This window comes from Pavona decussata, unplaced genomic scaffold (assembly GCF_977016875.1).
Source record: "Pavona decussata unplaced genomic scaffold, jaPavDecu1.1 SCAFFOLD_202, whole genome shotgun sequence".
Lineage (NCBI taxonomy): Eukaryota > Metazoa > Cnidaria > Anthozoa > Scleractinia > Agariciidae > Pavona > Pavona decussata.
In genome coordinates, this window is record NW_028145610.1 from 843,434 (window position 1) to 870,654 (window position 27,221).

At 39.6% G+C, this 27,221-nt stretch overlaps 2 protein-coding genes across 3 annotated transcripts; one reads left to right on the forward strand and one right to left on the reverse strand.

The window, feature by feature from the left end:
* Window positions 1-229: 229 nt before the first annotated feature.
* LOC146461005 (transmembrane protein 11, mitochondrial-like) lies at window positions 230-3,581 on the reverse strand. The gene is made up of 2 exons (XM_085087482.1): window positions 3,452-3,581; window positions 230-1,717 (listed from the first exon to the last, which is right to left on the reverse strand). Exons 1-2 carry the CDS (start codon window positions 3,562-3,564, stop codon window positions 1,201-1,203), a joined length of 630 nt encoding a protein of 209 aa, XP_084943608.1. The 5' UTR covers window positions 3,565-3,581; the 3' UTR covers window positions 230-1,200.
* Window positions 3,540-26,343, forward strand: LOC146461006 (target of Myb1 membrane trafficking protein-like). 2 transcript variants are annotated; one of them, XM_085087459.1, is made up of 18 exons: window positions 3,540-3,638; window positions 3,840-3,924; window positions 4,109-4,187; window positions 4,843-4,941; window positions 5,966-6,089; window positions 12,576-12,634; window positions 13,762-13,812; window positions 14,233-14,433; window positions 14,883-14,961; window positions 15,129-15,325; window positions 17,250-17,341; window positions 18,163-18,257; window positions 19,582-19,675; window positions 19,947-20,028; window positions 20,811-20,827; window positions 21,424-21,475; window positions 22,574-22,631; window positions 23,902-26,343. In XM_085087459.1, the coding sequence occupies exons 1-18, from the start codon at window positions 3,584-3,586 to the stop codon at window positions 24,036-24,038; spliced, it is 1,656 nt and encodes a 551-aa protein (XP_084943585.1). In that variant the 5' UTR covers window positions 3,540-3,583; the 3' UTR covers window positions 24,039-26,343. The 2 variants fall into 2 exon arrangements, with proteins under 2 accessions (XP_084943585.1, XP_084943586.1); XM_085087460.1 differs by having other exon boundaries at window positions 21,427-21,475.
* The last annotated feature ends 878 nt before the right edge of the window (window positions 26,344-27,221 follow it).

The following is a 27,221-nucleotide window of genomic DNA, read 5'->3' on the forward strand; positions in this document are numbered from 1 at the left end:
GACAGTATAAAGCTATGAATTTTTCTTTACATTGCAAAATTGAATATTTCAAGAATAACAATTGTTTCCCAAGTATTTTGAATCTTTTTTTCAGTTAATGCGTCTTTTTCTGAACGATTTCCAGAGAGATGTCCAACATTTCATTCACACGTCGGACATTACAAAGAGAAATTCGTATGTTCATTTCATTCTTGGAATTACTGTTTACGCGTGACCTGGATTGACTGTAATTCAAGTGGACACTCTCTCCATGATGGACAAGTCCGTGGAATGATGCTCTGCAGTGGGAACCTACAATGCAAGTGTCGTGAAATGCGCCTAATTTTTTAACTGTCTTATGTTTTATTTGAATTCCACATGCTCACATCTTCAAATTTCAAACATGGGTCTTATGGTGCGTTTCCAACAAAAACCACACTTGACTTCCATTGATGAAGGGCTTAGCCCGAAACACCAGGAATTTCTTCAATTTTTTGGCACTTCTCCGACACTTAAAAAACTTTTTAATAGGTTCCGTTTTACATCAAAGCGATCTGAATAAGAATGGACAGCAAGATCACAAAAAGTCCTTTGTTTTAGGATAATTGTGGATTTATAGGGGTTTTATCCTTTAAACCCCTATATCGACATCCATTTTCTTCTCACTGTGTTCCACATATTTATTACGGCATCAAATGGGAGAATTTAAGTATCAAGACTTTTTTCCTTTGGTGATTACTTTCTTTATTGTCATCACCTGTTTGTCTTTATTATTGTTATTGTAAGGAGAAAAGAGATGGTGATCACTTGGGGCTTAAGGGTTTCAACATACATGTATAACGAGAAGAGTACCACATAAAAATAATAATTATTATAGTGTCTGGAAGAGGGCAGATCCTAAAGACAAAGTCTGCTTAATGTAAGTAATTGTTGAATATTTCAACTGAATGGATTGTTAATTCGTACTGACAGAATAATATTAATACCCCCAAACTCAACACCACAATAAGGATTAAATAAATTCCAGTTTGTCCTGTGCGTACAATCACACCATTCACCATGTTATAGCTGTTGACAAACTCAATTGCTTCCTGTAACATTTTGTTGTACCATTTCTCCCAAAATAATGGTCCAAATAAACACCATATATCAACCAACACGTCAGACTTGCTGCATGTTGTATCATGCCATGAAGAATCACGCCATAATGTCCAAGACATCTCAACCAAAATACCACTTATAAACCTTCCAACTGCAGTAAATGAAAGCCGATCCCGCCACCAGGTTATGAAGTCTTTTGCGATACTTGTCATCCTTTCTGACAAGGACAATCGGTGATGATGACGTTAAGCTTCCAAGAGGTAACTTTGCCAACTTTTTAGTGTCATATTCTACTTGATACTGACAGCATGGATCAAACTGCCATGATACTCCATACAACGCTGCGCACAAAAAGCTTACTCCACCGCAAAACAAGCTGGTGGGCTCCTTAAAAGATCTGGGTAGTACCCAGGGGCTCACAAAACAACCAAATCCTGCAATAACCGCAGTCTTGTGTAAACAATTTCCTACTTGAATCCAGCGGGCAGTCTCCTCTCCGATCGCAGTTGGTTCAATAACAATCATGCCACATTGTGATTCTAATGCTCGCTCCAAATCTGCTTCAAACTGTTCATGCGCATCCTCAGAATCATAAATTTCATGGATGATGACACAGCCTCCCTCGCAGACATCCTCACTAAAAGGAAATAAAAAATATGACTTAATTTGCACACCATTTTCTTTTATTTGAATTGTCCGAATTTCGAACATTGAGTTGTTGAAGGGCTTTTATTTCAATGGTCACAGGTTAGGTTTCCATCGACAGACTCAAACATTAATTAACCCTTGAAATCCCAATATCAACATGCATCACTTTATTTCAGTGTCAATGTTTTTAGCGCAGAGCACTAATTGGGGACACTTTCCAAATCGAATTGGAATTTGGAAGTGTTGGTTTTTGAGAAGAGGGGAAAACCGGAGTACCTGAAGAAAAACCTCTCGGAGCAAAGACGAGAACCAACAACAAAACTCAACCCACATATGACGCCAAGTCCAGGAATCGAACCTAAGCCACATTGGTGGGAGGCGAGTGCTCTCACCACCGCATCATCCCTGCTCGCTGCATATTCTCTTCACTGTCCTTTTCACATTTCTTATGATACAAGTTGGGAGAATCTTTTTGAAAATCAACTGAAGACATTTCATCTTTGGTGATTATTTCCTATATTCTTATGACCTGTACTCAGTAATACTTGTACACTGTAAGAACATGTTAGAAGTTAATCTGTTGGGGTTTAACAAAGCATTGAATTTATTCTAGGTTTGACTTTGTGACAGAAAGTATTCAGGAAAAAGTGAGTTTCATAAACAAAACAATACTCTGATGCATGTAAATTGGCAACAAGTTGATGAAATTAGGCACCCAACTTCAACAAGCCCCTTGCTGACTCAGTCAAATGACACCTGGATCACATTTGGCAACAACCTTGTACAATAATTTTTTCTTGCAAAACATTATTTTGGAAAGGCACTTTGTGACAAGGGTGGCCACTACTGACAGGCCTTGTTATGTCCTCAATGGTCCAGTCTATAAACCACTTTTGGAAGAGAAATGTTGTAAGTGCAATATAAACCAAATAGTGAAATACATGGTTTAACCATTTGCAGAAGGTTAAGCCATAGCATAATCATATTCTTGGCTTAAAATGACCCCCTGATTCAAGTTGGTGAGTGAATTCCCAAAATTATGCTAATTGCTCTCTGTGACTGCTGTAACTGAAGTGACAATTCTGAAATCACGTTGAAACAAATGAGGAGAAATAATCCATCCAAACTTGAACTCTTCACTGCATTCAGTATAGCCACAATTTTAGTAAGTGAACATAATAGATAGATTTATTTAATCAATTGTGTAATTTTGACCAGTTGAGAGTAATTTGGCTAATTTAATTACTTTTTCGGGGGTCCTGGTAACGTTTCACTGAACCAATCAGGTACTTTTTACTCAGATAATATATGTATATTAAGTACAATACTGCTAATTGCCTTGGAGATCAAAGCCGTTAGGATCTCCAAAGCATTTTACGTTACAATAAAGTTATTTTTGAAAAATCAAGGCTGGATAGATATAAATAATTTGTTAATTCGTAAGATTTTAATACCCAAATATAGAATCACAGTCTATTCAGTCTAATCGAGGATGAAATTTAAATTGGAAGATATTACGAAGTTGACAGCAGATTTCATCAAATGAATATCAACGACGAAGAAAATTGATGTCAATCAAAAAGTACACGTGGCAATTGCACTTGAAATCGAAACACAGAGAAGAAATAACATTCAATTTATAAAGAGTGTAGTATTGCGAAAGATCCGCAATACCAGCGTAATAGGAGAATGAAGACAGGTTAAAACAACGACTAAATATTACCTCATTTCGTCCGCCATCTTGCATGCTACTGGGACAAGAGCCAAATTTGGATGGGAGATCCTGGGAAAGAAATATCCAGTTCGAGGCTCACTATAAATAGTATATGACGTCATTCTTGCAAGCAATTCTAAGATGGCTTCCCTGTTTGGAGCGAACCCCTTCTCAACACAAGTAGGACAAAGGATAGGTACTTTGTAATGATAATTTACATTTTTACGGCCGTTTTCATCATGTTTATATCCTTGGAAAGACTCTTGTGTTTGAACATTGAAAATTGTTCCCTCTGGCCCGCATCGAGATTTGCATCGACTTGGAACGACTCGAGTTCACTTGCAAGCGCACGCTTTGGGCGACCAATTTGCAAATTTGTCATTAATTATTCTTTTAGAGAAAGCCACTGATGGGAACTTGCCGTCGGAAGATTGGGCCGCGAACATTGAAATTTGTGATATCATCAACGAAACTGACGAAGGGTGAGTTTCGATTCTGCTGTCATCACACAAAATTTGACATTGCAATTGATCATGATCTGTGTGTTGTTGGTTTAATAATTTATTAGTTCCGTACGTTCCAGAACTAGATTTTCTACAGACTGAATCATGAATAATTTATAACAAGTATCACTGTTTTAAATCTTGGTATGTGATTTAAATGCAGACCAAAAGATGCAGCCAAAGCCATCAGGAAGAGACTTACAGGAAATAAGAATTTCAAAAGTGTGCTTTTGACTTTGACGGTATGTACTTACGCTAAGGAACACACGATGTTAAAAAATAGAGTGTATCCTTAGCAGTTACTTTTCAGTTTCACTTTTCATACCATGTACAAATATTTTATAAACATTGACAGACTACAAGTAGATAATCAAATGGTTTTTTCAGATTTTGGATGTGTCATTGTTGTGTTTGTCTGCTCTCAAGAGTTCCATTCTATCACTGACTTTAATTGCCTCAGCTTCATATTCATTTTCTCCTTACCTGTTGCTTTAATTTAGCAAAATTATCAAAAATGAAACTTAAAACTGAAAATCTGCCAAAGAGACCACTCTGGTAAGTGACCATGCGTGCAAAATTCTGTTTGGATCAGTTTGCAGTCAAAGATTGTAACTATATGTAGCTAATTTCAATGGCTTAACTTTGATTCACATCCACCAGAACACAGCTTTATCTGACTCTTTTGAAGATAGTACAACCCGTGTTATTGGTAACCGCTGTACATAATATTATTCCAAAGGAAAACAAAAAACGGAAGTAACCAATTTTTCCACAGTAAGTTTGGTTACCTGCTTAAAGTATGCGGGTCAGGTCTGAAAATGTGTTTCAGACACCAGGTCTGAAAACTGATATAGAAAATAACCTATTTTGGTCTGAAATTCAAATCTTGTTTTTCAGGTGCTTGAGACTTGTGTCAAGAATTGTGGTCATAGATTCCATGTTCTTCTTGCCAAGAAAGAATTCCTCGATGAACTTGTAAAAATTTTAAATCCAAAGGTAGGTGTGGCACAAGACCATTCATTGTGTATATAGTAGAATAACTTCATATGTATGTATTCTCCACTGCTTAGTAGGCCATTTCCAAGTTGCTTTGATCCTTGTTATGGAAGCGAGGCTAAAATGCAAAGTTTTTATTATGAAAATGAGTTTTCATTCATCTGCAAACAAAACTAATTTTCATTAGAAAAGTTTTGCATTTAGCCTCAATTTCATAATGAGGTTCACAGCAACTCGGAAATGGCTTATTGTTTTATCACAGTAATTTAACCCTCAACATTTTGTCAAGCTTTTACCAGTTGTATATAAAGTTAACATGAATAGGAAGTGTAGGTAAAGTTCTTGTCTGGATTGTTTTAAAGATGTCATTAATCTTGGTAACCAAGTTATAAAGCCCAATGAAATGAGAACAAACAGAGTAAGGCATGATCAGTGGTGGATGGGAGTTGGTCTAACTGGATGACATATTTAATAACCCATTAATCACCAAGCCTGCCAAATCCGCACGATCATGTTCGGTTCATGTTCAGTTCCTTCCTCCCCCAGAAGGGATTTTTTTGTCCCCTATTCTCATTGTCTTCAGAAAGGACTGACCAATCAGAATCCACTTTCTGCGCATATAGTTATAGGTCTTAGCGGGGACTAGACAAAAGAGCTTTTTGTCTATGCAAGACCATCTAAAATTTCAGTTTTTGTTGTGCACGCGGGTAGCACGTTAAATGTTTATTCACCAATTTTCACATTTTCCAAAGAAAACACACACTTTTTTGAAATGGTAAATTGAAAGAAGAACTGCTAAGGAATACTCAACAGTTTCAACAGCGGAAATCCGAGAAATAACAGCGAAGAAATTGTGCTTTGAGGACAATTTGTTGTTTTATCCAGCCGACCAGATAGCAGACATCTCAATCATTATTCAGGTCACAGACTTTCTGCGTAACTGTTCCAGATTTTTTTGACTGTTTATTGCCTCCCACTGTTCCAAAGAAAATCATTAAATAGGCAAGTTCATCATTATTTTCAGAATAATCCTCCGCAAGTTGTCCAGGATAAAATTCTTGCTCTTATCCAAGACTGGGCAGATGCCTTCCGTGGCTCACCTGACCTGTTGTATGTGGTGGAAACATATGAATCTCTCAAAGCACAAGGTTGGAAGTTTGTTTAGCTAGATGCTATGAAATAGTTAAACCCATTAACGGCCGAGGCGCCCAAAACCGGCCGATAAATTCCGCACGCCCGCGCTAGGTTCCTGCCTCCCCTAGAAGGGATAATTTTGTCCTCTATTGTTCTAATTAACAATTAGATTATGAGCTCGAGATTTCTATCGCGTGATAGCTGATGACGTGATAGCTGATAAAGGCGCAGCCCGAATCAGCTATCACGCATAGAAAGTGAGAGCGAATAATCTAATTGTTTTCGTATAAATCTAGTAGTCGTTCAAAACTAAACAAGTAAATTATCTATATCCTCATCGCAGACACTTCGAAAACGGGACGAAGCGGCCGCCATTTTGTTGAAAACCTCTACTCACTATCTATCACAGAATAGATAGCGAGTAGCGTAGCCAATCAGAGAACGGCATTCGTGGTAGAACACTAGTAGATTTATACTAATTGTCTTTAGAAAAGACTGACCAATCAGAATCTATCGTCTGCGCATATATTTTTAGGTCTTAGGGGGGTCTTGACACAAAAAGGTTTTTGTCTTCCGAAAATATCAGATTTCATCGATAATGGCGGGCCACGCGCTTTATGCTTAAATATTCAAGACGCCAATTTCGCATTTTCCGAAGGAAAAGACACCTTTTCGAAACGGTAAATCGAAAGAGGAACTTCTAGGGAATACTCGACAGTTTCAACAGCGGAAATCCAAGCATTAACAGCGAAGAAATTATGCTTCGAGGAAAATTTGTAGTTTTACCGAGGCGACGAGCTGGCGGACATCTCAAATCATTATCTTCGCCATGGACTTTCTTGGTGATGTTAGAGTGTTTCTCGCAATACAACTCACAAAGAATTACAGGTTTGATTGTGGATTTGTACTGAAATACCATTCTAATTGATCGATTCTTCGTATTCCGAACAGTTTTCGCAAAAGTTTTGAAAAACGTGCTCCGCATGGGTCGATAAATTCGCTTCAAAATTGACTCGCAATTGCTTCAAATCGCTTGTGAGTCGGTCGCCTCGCGGCAAAAATTATACACGTTTTCTTCTAAGACCTTTACAAAGACTTATTTGAATAAATGTTTTATTTAGGAAAGCTTTATTGCCTGTTTTTCTTTCTATTTTCATTGATGAAACGTGATGACTGCCTAATCTTGCGTAAACAAACACGTCTTCTCGAGAGCGGATCAAATTACTGCCATGTGACGCGAGGATCAAATTTCATCAAATTTTCGAATTTTTACCTTCAGGTTTGTTTTTTGGGTAATCTTTAATTCGCAGCTAGGGTTTTTTTATTCGACAATTAGAAATTCTAGCTATTCTAGACCAAAGGAGTGCTGTTTCTTTGACCCAGTAAGTTGTCAATTTTTACTGCACATTAGGTAAATTATTAACAATATGCTAATTTGTGAAAATGTCGAAAACATGTGGGCTGCAATGGGCTAATTAATATTAAACTGTATATGACAGAATTTTTTTTATTTGCTTGATCAAATCTTTATGTTGTTCTCTTATGAAAATAAATTAAAAATGAAAAAAATCCCTTATCAATCTTTCTTTCCCGCATTTGAGGTGTATAAAAGTGTTAAGTTTCAATTCCGTTTGGTACAATACCATGCAAGATGGGAGACTGGGTATAGTAGTGCTGTGACGTCAATACAGTCATAGTCTCGCAATTGAAGGGTTGCGTGGCTTTTGATGTAGGTCAAATTCTCCTTTTGTTTCACAAGCAAATATAACGAAATTTGGAAGGAGAATCTAAATATTTATCAGTAGTCACTTAGGGTTTTTTTTCAGGCACCCTTCAATTTCTCTTTTCCTATTAGTGTGAGACTAAGCATTCCTGTATCGATGTCACAGCCATACTATCTCCAGTCTCCCATCTTGCGCAGTATTGTATCTAACCAGAAGTCAAATTTGACGCTTTTATATAGGGTAAATGTAATTTAACTTAGTTAACTACTTGCTTCCCATTGAAGAGAAATTTTTAATGCTTTACGAAAGTCAGTCGACTTTGTGTCTAGTAAATACGACAAGCAACTGAAGCAGACAACTTAAAGTTTATTGTTCTGTGGTTGGCGTGGTGTAGCAATTAGCATTAGTTGGTGTGCAGTTTGGTGTGCTGGCGGTTCGTTAGTGTTTTGAAACTTGCCGTGGTGCATTACTGTTTTTAGACCTGTTGTCATGTTTTCCACCTGTTGCATGTGTTCAGAATTTTACTGTGCTCAGCGTTTATGGCGTCTTTGTTATATCGCGATTTGTAGGGGGTTTTCTTTCCCTTGTTTTCCTTCCTGTTGCTTTAGCTTTTATCTTTTTATAGGGTTAGGGTAAGTTCTATGTTTTTTTTTACTTTAATTATTAGTATTTTTTTTCCACTGAACGTCTAGTCTCAGTGTGACAGGTGCTTGAGCTTGGGCTGGTTTGCAGGTAGGACAGGCTTATGGGGTGTTCCACCTACCTGGGTTTGGGTTGGCGGTAAAGCCCCGTGGATCCTGGGCACCCAACCTCCATTTGCTACATAGGCGTTAAACATCTCAAACGTGGGGAAGAAAAATTGATTATTGCAAATTATTTTTTCTTCATTTTCATACAAGACCAACATTAACATTTGATCAAGCAAATAAAAATATATCTGTCATTATTAATAGCAGTAATTACAAATTTATAAATTGGGATTGAGTTTTGGTTCCCATTTGGTATTGATCTCCAGACCTGTGTGGAGTTACACCGTGAAATGGTTAAAAATGAAATAAAAATAAATAAATGGCAATCTCAGTGGCTCCCCCGTTGACTACCGCCTTGTTGTGGTGGGGGAGCTTGCGTGCCTCGATGACCCTGAGAGCTATACCGTCGGAGATCTTCCTCCAGCAGGTTCAACCTTGGCGGGCAGGTCGAAGGGTAGAGGCCAGACTAAAGGGTAGTCACTGGTCCTCCAGGTTGGGGGTTGGGCGTGCGGCTAATCCCCGCACCTTATAAAAAATGTCCGATTACGGAAACCGAAAAGAAGATTGACGAACTCATCCGGGGGTGTCGTCGGGCGACGTGTGAGCTACCCGATGATGGCTTCCTGAGCTGGAATTCTGGTATCGCATGTATGACAGATGTGGGGCAAAGCCGCAAGGACCCCCGCAACATGATTAAGTCGCCTGGGACATCCCTTCTGACACCCAAAACTACCCTGAGACTTGGGTGTTGGAATGTACGAACACTGTACCAAATAGGAAAAACTGCCAATGTCACAAAGGAATTCAGGACCTACAATCTGGACATACTTGGTCTAAGCGAAGTTCGTTGGACTGGCTTTGGAGAACTGAAAACAGCAACGGGTGAGAGCATCTTGTACTCGGGAGCAGAAGAGGTGCATCATAGAGGAGTAGGACTCATTCTGAAGAAGGATGTAAGAAGAACGCTGCTGAAGTGGAACCCTGTCAACGAGAGAATCATGAGCGCACGCTTCAACTCGCGCTTTGCAAAACTCACTGTCATCCAAGTTTACGCGCCTACCAATGATGCCGAAGAAGAATCTAAGGAAGAATTCTATGACCTGCTGCAGCGGGAGGTAGAAGCAACACCCAGACATGATGTACTGATTATAATGGGAGACCTGAACGCCAAAATTGGAGGGGACAATGAAGGATGGGAGAAGGTGATGGGTCAACATGGACTTGGAACAATGAACGAGAATGGAGAGAGGTTGGCAACTTTCTGTGGCAACAATGACTTGGTGATTGGAGGCTCTCTATTCAAGCATAGAGACATTCATAAGATCACATGGACCTCCCCAAATGCAAGAGATCAGAATCAAATCGACCATATCATCATCAATGGTAGGTACAGAGGTTCGCTGATGGATACCCGAGCAATGAGAGGGGCTGATGCCAACTCGGACCATCACATGGTGGTGGGAAAGGTTAGGCTAAAGCTATGCAGCACAAAGAAGAAGAGCAAGGAAAGGATCATCTTCGACACCACAAAGCTTCGAGATCCCTGTGTTAAAGAGGTATTTCGCCTGGAAATAAGCAACCGATTCCAGGTGTTGGCAGCAGATGACATAGAAGATATTGAGGAGAGGTGGGGGCAATTCAAGAAGGTCTACAACGAAAGTGCCAGGAAGGTGGTGGGTGAGAAGAGGAGAGTGAAGAATGACTGGATAAGTGGAGAGACCTACAGGAAAATTGAAGAGCGACGACGATTAAAGGAAAAGATAGGAAGTACATGGTCTGCCCGCCTAAAGGAAAGAGCTACTACTGCTTATGCAGTGAAGGATAAAGAGGTGAAGGCCAGCGCCCGTGCAGACAAGCGGAGAAGGCTTAACAACTTAGCAGAAGAAGCTGAAATAGCAGCCAGAAACAACTGCAGCGGTGACCTGTACCAGCTTACTAGAAAGATAGCTGGACAAGGAAGGAACATGACTACCATCAAAGATAGGGAGGGTAAGCGACTTGTAAATGAAGATGAAGTCTTAGAGCGGTGGAGGGAGCACTTTGAGGGAGTTCTGAATGTACCACGGCCCGATATACCACTGCCAGAAATGGGCCAAGCACCTGAAGTCATCACAAGCATAGACACTGGAGACATATCAGTTGCTGAGATCAGGAGAGCTATCCATCGTTTGAAGAATGGCAAGAGTCCGGGAATGGATGCCATCAGTGCTGAGATGCTCAAGTGCTCTGAGAATGATGCTGTGAAACAACTCCACTTACTTTTCAACTCCATCTGGAAAGAACAACAGAACAACGTGTACCAGAAGACTGGAAGAAGTCACTCATAGTGAAAGTGCCGAAGAAAGGGGATCTCACTCAGTGTGATAACTATCGCGGCATATCCTTACTCTCCGTACCAAGTAAAATCTTGTGCAGGATCCTCATTGACAGGGTAAAGAGTGGTGTGGACGAAATGATTAGACAGGAACAGGCAGGATTTCGATCTGGAAGGGGAACCTCTGAGCAGATCTTTGCTTTGCGGAACATCCTAGAGCAGTGCCAGGAATGGCAAGCACCCCTGTACATTAACTTTGTTGACTTTTCAAAGGCATTTGATTGCATCGTCAGAGAGCGACTTTGGGACATTATGGGACAGTATGGCATACCTGACATCTTTATCAGGACTTTCAAGGCACTTTACCATCAGAGCTCAAGCTGTGTTATAGAAGGCGGAAGGTACTCCAGCTGGTTTGAAGTGAAGAGTGGCGTGCGACAAGGGTGTGTGATGTCTGGCTTCATCTTTGTCCTGATCATGGACTGGGTCATGCGGCACACAAACGATAGAAGACGCGGCTTGAGATGGAAGTTTACATCGGTTCTAGAAGACCTGGACTATGCTGATGATGTTGCTCTTCTCTCAAGCAGATTTGGTGATCTACAGGATAAGACTGACAGGCTAGTAGACATTGCTGGTATTGTGGGACTCAAGATCAACCCACACAAAACAAAGACGCTTAGAATGAACCACAAATGCACAGACAACATCAAGGTAGAAGGAGAGGGTGTAGACGACGTGAAATCCTTTGTATACCTAGGATCGGTGCTAGACAAACATGGTGGCACACAGGCAGACATCAAGAGGCGACTAGCAGTAGCCAGAAATGCATTTACCAGACTACAGAGCATCTGGAGGTCACAGAGATTCAGCAACAAGACCAAGCTGCGTATCCTGAACTCCAATGTGCTGTCTGTGTTACTGTATGGGGCCGCTATGTGGAGAATAACGACAGTTGATCTCAACAAACTTGATGTATTCCACCGCACATGCCTAAGAAGAGTATTAAGGAGATTTTGGCCCTACCATCTGAGCAACGAAGAGCTATATGAAGCATCAGGGAGCATGCCAGTGTCCACCCTCATACAAGTGAGAAGGTGGCGTTGGATAGGCCACATCTTGAGGAAAAGTCCTAACGACATCTCAAGGACTGCACTAACGTGGGCACCCGAAGGTAAGAGGAAGCGAGGCCGGCCAAGGGAAACGTGGAGACGAACTGTGGAGAAAGAAAGGAATCAGCTGGGTTGGCAGTCATGGGAGGCTGCTGTCGCCTCGGCGGCAGACCGGGATGGGTGGCGCAATCTTCTCGCCGGCCTTAAGAGTCCACGTGGGCCCAAAGAGGATAAGTAAGTAAGTAATCTCAGTGGCTTCCACAGAGTGGCTCTTTCATCCACTGTTTCCAGGTTGAATTGTAACTGGGAATCAAACCCTGGCTACATAGGTGGAAGGCGAGTGCTCTCACTACTGCGCCATTCCTGCTTGCTCTAGTTGTTAATGCATTGGTCTTAGATCTGAATTTTGGTGGCTCAATGCCTAACCTCTGCCATCCGACCTATTATTTTCTTAGAAATTATTTACATTGCTTCACATTGTCCCTTTTCGCCCAGGTGTATAATTGAGTACTGACAACATACTGTTGGGGGTAACCATGTGATGATGTGGTATCCCATCCAGTAACGTAGTAAATAACTGTTGTCCTTGTCGAATTTTTAGGTATAGAATTTCCCGCCAAGAACTTAGATACTTTGTCTCCAATCTACACACCACAAAGGGTAAGAAATGGTATTTAGTAAATTCATCAATTTTATTGTGCGCTCTTATTTCGCATTTCTTTTAAGTATGCGGAGGTGTCCCACCTTACAACCACTCTTGGCTGTTAACCTTTAAGCCTCAGTAACAACATAATTAAATTAAGTATTTTCCTCACTTTCCCCCCATATTTCTCAATATCGAATTCATTGGGAGAATTTGTTTAAACATCATGACATTGATCTTTGAGATCATTTCCGTCATTCACCTGACCTTTATAATAATTATGTTTGATCAAGTCGTGATGATTTCTAACTTGTGAGGAGACATTAGAGGTCTGTCACTGTTGAGGCTTATAACCTCCATGCTTGAAATGAATTGACATTTATGATAATTTGTCAGAAATATCCTGTAATTTCAAATTTGTTTGGAAAGCATCATCCTCGGCTAACCAGGGGCAGATATAGGGGCCAAAGACAAAGTCAAAACGAGCGGGAAAAAATCAACGAGAAAAACTTTTTCTCATCGATTTTTTCCTGCCCGTCCCCCCACTATCTGCCCCTGGGTCTCTGAGGATGGGAAAGCATGAAATTAATTTTAACACAGGATATCATTAGTTGCCTGTTTTTTCTTTACAATTTCTTGTTCAAATGCCTTTAAGTCAGTAGTGTAGTGACCCTCGTAAGCTTGTAAGCTTGTTATTGTTTTAATTGTCTAACAGCTGCAGCTGTTATTTTCAGGGTTTTGGGTATTGTTCTGTTGTTTTCTAGAAGGGTTGCAAGCCAATTATGTGAGACATTATCACAGCTGCTGCATCACCCCATTACATTTGATAGACAGCAGTGGGGGGAACTAAATTCCCATTTCAGAGCTACTCACCTCAGAAAATGTAATAGAAAACAAGCATTACCAAAATTGAAGGCAGCTGTGAGCATAACCATCTTACAATTTGTACTACACAGCTGTAGGTTGGTCATGCACTGAATCCTTCAACTAAAAGATACTGACATGTCTTTGCATTAATTTTGTTAAAATCAATGATTGTTAGTGTCAACTGACTGCATTGTAATGGAAGGTGCAATAAATATTTACCAATAGCTGAGCGGACTTTATTAGTCAAGATTTACAATGTATTTGCATTTGATATTAGACGCAGCCAGAGAGACCTGCACCTGCTCCTTCAAGGCCACCTCCCACCCAGGTAGTTTTGTAGTTTGAAATGTCAGCCATTTCCTCCCCCTTACCCACAGGGGGCCCCCCCTAGTAATTTTGTACAATTTTTTTCTAGATTGGAAAATTTTTAAGTGCAAGTCTGTACTCCAATCTAATGGCTTGATAGAGCCATGTTCTTCTCACTCAGGCTGGTACTTTAATAGTAAGAGTGATTCAGAATGAAAGTTGCCATTCAGTTGGGGAGACATTTGTAAGGAAGGAATATGTGAGATTTTCTGCATTTGAAGTGTGATATTGTAACTCCTGTTTATACCTACTTTCTCAATACAAGTTCTCTTTAAAGTCTAGTTAAAATGCAAATTTGTGAAAGTTATGTAACACAGCATAGCTCTAGATCCCAGATAAGTTCACTTTGCTTTTGTAACCACTGTTTGCCTTTTTCTTCCAGACCGCAGTTGTTCGTCCACAGCCAGCCCAACCTGCTCCTCAGATGCAAGCACCTAGTGGTCCTGTATTACCTACCCCTGAACAGCTGGGAAAGATACGCTCAGAGCTTGATATTGTTCATGGAAACATTAATGTCATGTCAGAAATGTTAACAGAAATGACGCCTGGACAGGAGGAACCAGGAGATTTGCAGTTATTACAGGTAAAATTTATTGTTGTGTAAAAGTGTGATAACATTTTTGGGAAAATCTTATGGTCTTTTGTGTTGCTGAATGCCTCAATCAATCAATCAGTCAGCCAACCAACCAATCAATCAATCAATCAATCAATCAATCAATCAATCAATCAATCAATCAGTCAATCAATCAATCAATCAATCAATCAATGTAGGCAGATAGGCATAAGGAAGGCATCCACATTATAAGGTGGGTCAAGATGGGAAAGCAAAAACTACAATGCAGCACTTTCCAAATGACAGAAAACAGCACAGAACTAACTAACCTTTTGGCTAATAACCTGAGACCAGAAAGATCCAGAATGAAGTAAGAGTGCATGAAGTGGGAGGAAAGCTCAGAGCCTTATACATTGTAGGCTTCCCTTAGATTTGTGCTGTTATTGGTCACTATTCATTAATTTGTGTTTGTTCTCTAGGAATTAAATAGAACATGTCGCGCCATGCAGCAGAGAGTGTTAGAGCTGATTCAAAGAGTAGCCAATGAGGAAGTCATTGGTTAGTACTGTTGTTCCTGTATATGAAGTTTCATTCATTTAAATATTAGTTGTCACATTAGACATGATACCCTCAAAACTCTTAAAGCTTTCTTATTGTTAAGTGATCGCAGGTCCTTTTCTTTTATTATCTAACATATTTCACATTTATTTATCTTTTCTCCTCAGGTTTGCTTCTAAGTGTTAATGATGATCTCAATAACGTGTTTATTCGATACGATCGATATGAGAGGTTTAGACAAAATACAACACAGCAAGCTTCACCGTCAGAGGCTCCTCCAGAACCACCTCGCCCTGCTGCTGTGGCACCATTACCAGTGCATGCTGGAAGAGTTTCAACAGCCTGGCCAGAAGAGGCAAATAGAGTAAGAAATGATTTTTTTTTCCTTTAAATAGTTCCTAACAGTCTAGGTTGTGTTCAAATGACAATGTTCCGTGTCTCTCAACTTACCGTGTTTCACCAAACATTTGTAGATACATTCTCCCAAATTTACCTAAAAAGAGAAATCTAACAGCTATCCCACTTATTCTTTAAGAGACTAAATTACTAGATTTATCTTTTTAGGTAAATTTGGGGAGATGCATATACAAACTTTCAGTGAAACACAATAATTTATTTAAGAGACATTTTTGCATTTCAGTAACTCCTAAAACCTCTCATGAGGGACCGCTTAGTGCGTGAAACTCGAGTAACTGTGGTACACTTTCTATCTTAAATTTTTATTTATAGTAATCATTGTATGTATTTCTATTCTGGAATTGAATGCACCCTTAGTTTGTAGTCCCCAAACAATAAGGATGGATTTATACCAGTCTTCAAAAATGATTTGGAGTAGGACTAAGTGTAGGAAAATTTCCATCCAGAGCTTTTTGTTCGCTGGGGACCCAGAGAACAAATAAAAGGGAGTGGATAGAAACATTTTCACAATTATTTATTGAAATATTTTGGTCCTCTAGGTCTTATTTTCTTTGCTAAAAGCAGGCCTTCCCCTAGACCTGCGACTGTTTCCCAATATTTATTTTGACAGTTTTTTCACTACCTAAGTTCTCCCAACAGGAGTCGAACCTCAGATCTTCCGATTACTAGTTCGAATGCTCTACCACTGAGCTACAGGAGGCTCATGGGAGCGGAAGGTCGTATTGGATGATGTGTACTATAGGTGGTCTCGGTCGATATGTCGACCGATATATCGACCGACTATCGGTCGACTATCGACCGATATATCGGTCGATAGTTGACGAATAAATACGTCGACCGATATAAACTAAGATCATCGATACTCGACCGACAACGGACCGACACTTCACCGACATTTGACCGACACTTGACAGACACTTGACCGATGCTTGACCGATACTTGACCGATCATCGACCGATACTTGACTGATACTCAGCTAATAATTTTGAGGCCCAAAATTATGTCGCTCAAAATATATTACGCCTAGTTGAAATCTTCCAAAATGCGTTGGATAAAAAAGAAGTCATTTCTTCTCTTTGAACCTTGTCTCGCAAGACTTTTCACTAGCTCCTGCAATGAGCTAGACTGCTTGTCTCTCTTTCGCACAAAATTTACCGGCGAGAGAACAAAAATAATTTTGCCATTACTAGATACCGCGATCGACCTTTAGCACAGGCGCCAGCTCGTGCTGGCGCCCGCGCAATTTTCCGATCGATCGCGGCTTTGCCGTTCTCAGGTAGGTTCTAAGCCATTATAAAGTTAGAGCCTTAAGATAATTTAGGATTCCTTGTTTTCCATGATTACATGCTACATGTAATCCAAAAATGCACTGAAAATGAATCTTATAGCGGCCGGCTACAAGATTAAATAACTGTTTCAGGTACGTTGGCTAAACGATACTTGACCGATACTCGGCTGATGCTTGACCGATACTGGACCGATATTTGACTGATATTTGACCGACAATCTACCGATACTTCACTGACATTCGATCGCTAAATACCCATCGATTTGTTGACCGATACATCAGTCGACTGTCGACCAATATATTGGTGGACTATCGGTCGACTATCGGTCGATATATCGGTCGATAGTCGACCAATAGTCGGTCAATATATCGGTCGACATATCGACCGAGACCACCCATAGTACACATGATTCGGTTTGACTCCTGTTGGAAGAACTCAGATTTCTTTTTCCAGGTATTCCTTTGTCACTGAATGAATAATGCATCACTCTCACTTATTAACCAGGCTTAAAATATACCATCACATTTATTGCATTTTCGCAATAATAATCATCGTTTTCTTTTTGCTGTCTGTTAATTTAGCCTCCACCCCCAGTACCAGCATCTCAACCAGCACCAACCCCTCCTGCAGCAGCAGCAGCACCGGCAGCTGCACCCGCAACAGCAGAAGCTGGGTAAAGCTTGTTCCATTTGTATACCTATAGCACCAACTTCATTTTGAGTCAAATCCATGAGGTTTCTATCCTAACGTTATCTAAAGATTTCCAAAAATGAAGGAAACTTATGGGTTCTCAATATTTTTCTCAGGCAAAACTTCAGTTTGAATATTTCTCATCTACTTGTATAAAATTCTTAGACCTGACTTCATAATTGCTTGCATGATCAAATGTAAAACTCTGTAGGACGAAATAAGTCCATTCCACTTCTTCCTGGTAATAACATACCCCTCTCTTGAACAGAATGTATAATTTGACCAAATACGCACATAATTATAACTGACAACAACTTACAACAACAAGAACAAAATCACTATGAACCACAGTTTCTGAAAATGCCATGAATTTCTCTTAAAAAAACCCCGTGAAAATCTTTTTATGGCCCATGAGCCCTGCAAAATGAAGTTTCATAGCTTTGTTTGAAGGCATGAATTTTCCCAGAAGAATGTAGCATCAAATTTCATGGTCCATGAATTGGCCACAGGAATTGCTACATTGTCTTTCATGGCCCATGAATTCCGTCATAAGAGACTTTCATGGGCCATGAAATTGTTGGTTTCGAGGTTACTGATTTCATGGGCCATGAATAGTCCATGAAACTTATCAAAGTGTACTTATTGGCCCATGAAAATTACATGAAAACAGAATTTTCAAGGGTGATGAAAAAGGTTGTGTTTGGAGGCATTCATTTCAGGGGTCATCAATTTTTCCGTGAAAAGGGCCAAACCATAGCTTGTTGTTCCATGATTTGTCTAAGTTTTCTGATTTTTATTTCACAGGGCATCAGATTCATTGATTAGTTTTGATGATGAACTGCCAGCTTCTTCCCAGGCCCCCTCAGTCAACGATATGACTTCTAAGATGCAAGCTTTGAGTAAGAAATGAGAGGTTTTTTTAATCTCATCTTTCGTTCTTTTGTTGTGTTATAATGCGCACTGAGAATAGTTATGTGAAAGAAGAGCTGTTGCTAATGAAAAAAATGTTAATAAACTAATTCTTAGTTCCTTTTCTCACAAACTTGCTGTCTTCCTTTCCTTGTCCTCTTGTGCTTTATCATGATAAAGTTATAGCGAATTACCTGTTTTGAGAGACAACTTGTAAGACAATAACATCATTTAATTTCTGGTCTTTTCTTTGCCTGCACTTCTTTAAACCAAAGAAAGCAATAAATGTTTCTATATTTCTTTGTTTAAAGGCAGATATTTGTAAATTGTAGTTTCTGTAGTTATTATGGTCTACAATGCTAGTAAAGTGTATGTGTTTGCTCTTATGTATACATGAATAAAAGTATGTCCACCACTCCTAGTGCTACATTTAATTTCTGGCTGACCTCTATAAACCTCTTCCATGTTACAGCTGTACCTAACGTCTTTGTACCAATGGTGCATAGAGTGTCAGTACTCCTCACCAACCCATTCTATCAGCTGCTGTGGTGAACATTTTTTTTTTCAGAAAATTCATCCCTCTCCTTGTCAACTGTTGTCTCACCCTCTGCACTCACAAATCCCTTCTTTTCTCCCCCTTCAGAACCTGCCACACAGGCTCTACTTAAGGCTCTATTTAATGTAACGTCTTCGCGTGTCCACCTGTGTCATATAAGCCATTGACTTCGGCATCTTATTGTAATATCTAGTCTGTGCAATGTGAAAGAGTTTGATAACTGAAAATAAAAGGCTACACTTTCTTCACCACTCTGGTTTCTACATTGATGCCATCCTGTACAGTTATAGTCTGGTTCTTGATGCGACAGATGAACCGTCATCTCCTTCCAGTGTTGGTGAGGTTTTCCATCTTGGCCTTCTACAAACCTCTTTGGAGGTTTTCACTGAGGCATCTGCTTTGAATAGCATCAGTCACGCGGTTGTCTCTTCTGTTGATCTTCCAAGTGTCACATCCAGGTACATCAAGGCTGCCACCTCATTACCTTGTACAGCCTGATGCTGGTTTTCCTGGTGATTTTCATCTTGGCCCAGACCATTTTTAATCTCATGAATGCTCATCTTGCTCTAGTTTGGATGTCATCTACATACCAACTTCCTACAATGACTGTACTCTTGCAGAAGCACAAATCTGTCGATGTCCACCATTCCCTGCCAATTTGCTTCTGCAACGTCATCATTTTTCACTTGCTTATTCCCCAATGGTTGCTGCATACAGAATAAAGGTTTGAATCAGCATATTTTATTCATTGTAACCAGATATTGGGCCCACTCCTCCAGCTGCAGATCAAGATGATGAATTTGACATGTTTGCTCAGTCAAGAAAAAGTACATTTGATGAAAGCAGACAAGGGTGAGTTAAAAGCTACAAGTTACTATTGCTGTCAAATGGACCGGTAGTTCTGATTTGCTTTTAGCTTTTAGAAACATTTTGGACGAGCAATATGAAAACCTCAGTTAAGTTTTAGTTGTGAATTAGTGTCAAACGGCTTTCGAAGAACCGGGCCCAGAAAGAAGCACTTGTCTGACTACTAGATTAACTGAGCTTCTCACTGATTTGCCCTCATCTTTCATCACTATTCACATGATTTTTAATGTAGGCTCTTTCATCTCCTCTTTTCCAGTGGATCATCTTATGCTGATAATCTTCAACCGCTTGATCGCTCCATTCCCACTTCTATGGCTATTAATAAGACAGAACCAAAGGTCTGTATTACGTGCATCAGTGACGGTGACAATCACCTACAGGCAGATTTAAATTTTCCTTCATTGTTAATACACTTTGTCACTTTTGCTTATTATTCCCACACTTTATGTCAAATGAAAAAGAAGAATAATACATAAATAAAAATGGTTTCTGTGGTAACCTTAAAGGGTAACACACATTCAATGCATTTTCTAGAATGTTCTTACTAAGGTTAATCCTTTCCTTCCTGAGACCCACCATAGTGGGTCCTCAACTCATAACTTGATCAGTATTTGCTCAATTACAGTGAAATCTTGTCAGGAAATGAGTCTTGGAAAGATATTTTCATTAAAATGGAAAAATGGTACACTCTGGTATCAATGATGTGTTTACCACCCTATGATTTTTGGAATTGTTTTTTTTATTTGATGCATTTACGGACTCTGACATATCTCAGGGTGTTCTGTGCATTAAAAGCTGCAAAATAAGCTACATGTACAGTCGGAATGATTATCACATCAACCGATCAGTGAAATTTTGTAGTTTTTAATTTTGATGTTTTAAAACCATTACCGTCAAAGACCTGACTTCCTTCAGTTATCTGGATATCGGAAATGAACTACACTCAACAAGACCTTTTAAGCGGTATATTACACATAAGCAAGCTGGTTTTTATTTACCGTTTTGGAAAATTGGGCCAAAAAACTTAGGAGGGAAAGGGTGAGAATAAGCTGCGTTTAGGTAATTTTGATACTTATGTCATGTTACGTTACTAAGGGCTGATTTGTTTTGTTATTTTCAGACAGAAGAGTCGACGAGGTAAGAAGTAAAACTGTTTATACAACAATATCAGATTACAAATGTGTATATATATCTGCGTGTGTGTGTGTGTGTGTGTGTGGGGGGGGGGGGGGGGGAGTGCAATGCAAATTGTCCAATAAATTATTGGAGTAGCCAGGGGGTCACAAGTTGAATTGTGTAACTGGGGCTAAGTAAGACTGAACTCTGTCATGTTTTTGTCCATTTTTCCCACCAAAAGGGCCCAAGGTACGTCAAATCAGTTGTAAATAATTTACAACTAGGTTGAAAGAACGCTCCAATGTCTTGTAAAGGGACGGAGTAGTGACGGGGCCGGATACCCCAAAAGGTAGATGCAGGGACATCAAAGCGAAAGAGCAAATCTCCCCTACCTCCCCTCCCTGTTACTGCCACACAGGCCGTGATGACGTAACAACACATTGACTCCCTTTGGGTACTCAGATTTTCTCTTTATGGCCCTTTGTTAATCATAAACTAAGAAACTGAATACTGACCACTTATTTATGAGCAAACTCCACATCATAGCATCGTTCTCTATGGCCAAAGAGTTGATTACTTCAAAATTGAAGTTAGTGTCTTTTTTGGTTCTTGTTCAGTAGTCCGATGGACGATGTAGAATCGTGGCTTCACGTGACAGAAAGTGACGTAGTAAGTACAGTTTACTTTTGATTTTCCACTTTAAGCTCAGTAGTCTGTTACTGTAATAGACCCTTCTCCAAAAGGCGGCCGAAAATTCAAATAAGTTAAAAATTAAAAATGTATACCAGCACTAGAAAGAGCACTTTTACTTTAGTGACCCTGCAAAGTTTCAGCATATCAGGTGTAATATCAGCTGAGAAAATGTAAGTTGAAAAATGAAAAATTTACAGGCGTTTGTATGACTGGGGGTATGACGTATACCCGCAGTCATACAAACGTCTGTAAATTTGTCAAATTTCATCTTACATTTCCTAAGCTGATATAACACCTAATATGCTGAAACTTTGCAAGGTTACTAAAGTAAAGGTGCTCTTTTCATTGCTGGTATCAGTTTTTCTTTCGGTCCAATTTTAACTCATTCAAATCTGTTGCCGCCATTTTGGAGAAGGGTCTATTAGCGTTACGTTTGTTCGTTGACTGTCTACTTGTTAGTGCTCTAGGAAACTTTTGAGCAATAGCCGTGAGTCCTGCCAGCCCGGTCTACAATAGTCGTCATTGGCCTAGCCTGCGAACGCAGACGTACCTAGCCTGTCGTTTTAACGAGCACTCTGTCGTGTTCCTTTGCGCAAATGCCTTTTCAAACACATTCAGTTGTAGCTTATTCATGTCAAAGATAAAGGTGATACCGAGTATTTGCATTGTCTCCAATGTAGACAAAATGCAAAAAACCGAAGAAACAAGAAACGAGAAACATGTTACAGTTCAGCAAAATCTATGCCATCATCAGACTTCACGAAGTTTAAATACAAAGCAAGTGCATTTAAACGTTGTAGAGGTTTGATCAACGCAAATATACGCGTGAAACGCAAAAATTTTTAAGTTAATTATCAGGAGAACAAAACATAGTACTCTGCTGGTTTTCAATCAATTGTTCAATGGTGGTCGGTTAGCTAGGCGTTTGTCAAAACTTTATGACCTACAAATTTCGTTTGTTTCGCCAACATGGAACTCTGGCTCATACCACTCATACCCAAGCATTACAGAAAAACCTTTGCTTACTGCTTCTACGATATCAATACACAACAAACGTTGCGGTTTATTCAACAGGCCAAAGCCGAAGCCGCCGCTGCAACTTCCCAAGAGGGAGAAACCTTAAGCACTTCAGGTTTGTCTGATAATGTTGTCACTTGTGGCGGTTCAAAATGTGTTACTGTACTGGCCAGTGATTTGCCAGTCATGGTCCTGATGAGTATAGCTAGACTCGTGTTTTGTGAGACTTCTCCCTCCTTTCCTAGCTCTTGTATAAATGAGTACTAACCCTATCCAGTCTTCTGGGGCCGGGGAATTGGGAGGGGAATTCCGCCCCCCCCCCCCCCCATAACTTCGCAAGTTTAAAAGCTATGACAGTGAGACTTGCAGGATAGATAGTACGTCCAAAGATGTCTCCTTTGAGGGCCGCAACGCGTAGCGATGGCGACATATGACATGGTAATTTCGTCACGATTGTCAAAAGGCGGCCATCTTGGATCATACACACATACATACGTACTTTATCCACCATCTTGGATTTCCGGATTTTCCTAAAACTTTAGAAAAGCGCCGAAATTGAACGAAAAGTAATCAAAACCAATAAAGGAACGCTAATATGCGCTAAAAACATAACAGTTACTGGAAGGAAAGTGATTTTTCTTCATTTTAAAAAAAGATTTTCTATTTTCTGATTTGCATTAACTTTCAACACCAAATCCCAGATGATCTTGATAATGATTGATCACTATGACAATGATAACGAGGACTTTGACTATGTCAATGATGATAGTGGTGATGATGATGATGATGATGATCTAAGAAGACAAAACGGTAGATTTATTAACTATGCCAGCTGGGGCACATGCGCAATAGAGTCTGGTTGAGACTAATTTGCATACAACTCGTCGCAGGATTTTTGTTTTTTCGCCATTGCAAAAGCTTTCAAAAATATCACAACACAGAGCTTCTGTAATTACTAAAGAGTGTTTGTAAATAAAAAATTCAGCTAACTTTCCTAAGATGAACGCGATTCAAACAGACGAAAACAGGTTGCTGGACGGTCAACGATTTCAAATTGCTTCTCATCAACGCGTGCATGCGCCTGGGGTGACATAGTCCCTTTAAGTTCATGTTGCCGATGATAACGGTGATGATGATGAAAGTGATAAGATAATGACGGCGATTTTGGCTGCATGATGATGATTTGATTCACTTTTGAAAATGTATGTTGACTAGGATACGAAACGTCACGAGGTTTATGTAAAATCATCAAATGTAAAATGTGCAAGTTTATTATGTTTATCACCGCTGTTTGTGTTTTATTTCTGATTAAGCCACGATGGCCCGAGAACAAAAGTCTTCATGATACAATTTGATTGTTATTTTTGTTGTTATAATTATTTCAGAATTCGACAAGTTCCTCGCCGAGCGTGCAGCAGCAGGAGGTCAGCGGTCTGGCAGTGCGAAGCCAGGCGCCAACCGACCAAGACAGAGACAGATGCAGATGGAGAACCAAGCGGATGACGAAATGTTCGGCTTGTAATGTTTCCGTCAAAACAGCGTGACATTTTTAACCTCCTTGGTTATCACTGTCATAAAACAGGTCCTGGAATCAGATTACTGAAGCCCGTTTTGTAAAAAAAAACCCAAAATAATTTAGTTACTGATTAAGATGAGAGTCGCCACCTAGATTGTCGCGAAACGCTCTATATGAAGAAGCATTGCGTGACCACACGAGCGTCGTCACGCAATGCTTTTGCTATGAGAGTTGCGTGACCTCACAACGGCTGTGGAAAAAAGCAGAACGTGTTATCTGCCGTGGAAAATATCGCCAAGAAGAAGACTGAAAATCGGGTTCAAGTTCGATGGTGTCCCACGGGTCAGGTGAAATGGTGTTTCCTCGTGTTATAATAGACAGATTAAACGTCAGGTTTACGGAAAACGCGAACGGCACGAGCAACCACATGGTCATGATTTGGCCGTCATTTTTTTACGTTTGCCGTCTGTTGTTCGCCCGTTTTAACGCGAGAAAGACTGTTCTCGCATTCGTTAAGATCGTGAGTATTTTAATATTTGGAGAGTTTGGATCGTTCTGCCATAGTTACCAGCCTAAGTTTATGGTGATTTCTGTGTTACTTCATGCTTTCGTGAAACAACAGATTACTAAACAACTTTTACACAAATATAGGAGAAAATATACGAGAAAGTGGAGTGTCGTTTGTCTCCAACCTTCTGTCATAAACTGAAAATTGTCCTAAAATTTTGAAGTAGTTTCAAACTGCTTTCTTTTGCATATTAGCTTTTCTTGAGTCAACGTACAGCTTACAAGTAAATTTTTACGTTTTAAACGGGAAGCTGCAGGTTGACGTTTTCCGTAAACTGCCGAAGAACACGATGATTTAAGGGGCAGTGTCACCAATAGACCCTTCTCCAAAATGGCGGCAACAGATTTGAATGAGTTAAAATTGAACTGAATGAAAAACTGGTACCAGCACTAGAAAGAGCACCTTTACTTTAGTAACCTTGCAAAGTTTCAGCATATTAGGTGTTATATCAGCTTGGGAAATGTAAGATGAAATTTGACAAATTTACAGACGTTTGTATGACTGGGGGTACACGTCATACCCCCAGTCATACAAACGTCTGTAAATTTTCCATTTTTCAACTTACATTTCCCAAGCTGATATAACAGCTGATATCACACCTGATATGCTGAAACTTTGCAGGGTTACTAAAGTAAAAGTGCTCTTTCTAATGCTTGTATACGTTTTTAATTTTAACTTATTTGAATTTGCGCCCGCCATTTTGGAGACGGGTCTATTTTCAGTGTGCCTTTGAATGGCGAAAAAACATTTGTATCGATGGAAAAATCAGTTAAAACAATGGTTTAGTATTGTTAACAATTAACCTACGAGTATAGATGAGCTATTATTTTTTATCTTTTGTTGCGGATGGCTTGGATGTTGATGGTTACAAAGTTCTTCTTCTAAAAAATGATTTATAGTTTATTCTTCATTGGAGAAATTATTAAATATTTTCCTCCCGGTGTCTACGAACAATTTCGTATTACAGAAAAGGTTCTATGTTAAATATTTGATCAACTTTGATCAAAATACGGCAAAATCTCCGCCGGTGACAGTGCCTCTTTAAACTCTCTTGTTGTTCCTTCAATATCCTACTTCTGACCGGGTTTTTTGTGCGCGTGTTTGTTAATGTTAAAAACTCACTCACTTGCAGGAGTTTTTCACGGCTAGGTACTCAAACATATCACCATAGTAGCACGGTAAATCTGAAATTGCCCTGACGAAAGTCGTCTACTTGTTGCCGCAATATATTTATTGCTCAATTTATAAGCAGTATAGTACTGTAACCCTCCACCAAAACTCAGGTAAACATCGATGACACGGGTGGTATGAGATTGTACAAAAAAAAAGTTAAACTATCTGTAGTGTTGATGGTAAGCCCAAGGGTATAAAATTTCCTCTTTTGTGCGATTTATGTAATGTATTAACGCGAAGAAGAGTATTTTATCCGATTTCCAAACACCGAAAAATGGGTTGATAAAAAAAGAGGTACAACTGACTTGGGCTTAACATTCATAGCACTTCAGTAAGGAATGGGCCATTTCCAAGTTGCTTTGAACCTCATTATGAAAGCGAGGCTAATTGCAAACGTTAGTTTTCATTCATATGCAAACAGATCAAGTTTCATATGAAAAGCTTTGCATGTAGCCTCGCTTTCACAGTGAGGTTTACAGCAACTTGGAAGTAGCCTATTAATGGGCGTGGTTGAGAATTGTACTATTGAGAGGAAACTGAAGGCAATAAAATAGCAGTTTTATTTCAAAATGTTAATCGTTTCTGCCTCGTTTGGGAGAAATTAATAGGCCATTTCCGAGTTGCTGTGAGCCTCACTATGAAAGCGAGGCTAAGTGCAAAACTTTTCATATTAAAATTAGTTTTGTTTGCATTTGAATGAAAACTAATCTTCATAACAAAACCTTTGCACTTAGCCTCGCTCTCACAATGAGGTTCGAAGCAACTCGGAAATGGCCTATTAAGAGAAGAGCGCCGAGTTGTGCTCCTGGTAACGAGGAGTTCTCGTGGCGAGAAAGAAAGGAGGAAATAATTTAACAAATTTGTTTCTTAATCATCCGGCTCAAAATAAAGGACTAGGCTCTGTTGCCAGCCATTGAACTATGAACTTGTTATAATTTAATGAAGCAAAGACCTGAGGGATGCATCACAGATGGGTGATGTCATATACCGTAAGCTTTCGATCTTTATCAGTTGTGATTTAAAAGTTCAGATTAAAGATACCAGAATACGTGTAATATAAAACGTTAATACGTAGAGAAGTCTTCTGTTAGCATTGAACCGAGCATTGGAAGTGTTCAATTTAAGACCTAACAGTGATCAGCATCAATTTTCTCCTTGTAATATCAATCTTATTCAACCCCAAGCATTATGGATATGATCACCTAAGGTGAAGTTTCATGATATTTTAACAACTCCTCCCCAGTACTTTTATAAGAAAAGTATGGAGACAAGACAGGAGACTGTTGTTTGATATTAGGGGTTAAAGGGTTAAGAAAGTGTAGAGAATTGACGCTAAATGCAGTGAGTTCTGCTTTTTAGTAACACACAAATTGTTTATGAACTACGTAGTTTTAGTAGTAGGCTTGAAAAGCATTTGACTGTTTGATTTTGTAATCAAATAAAATTAA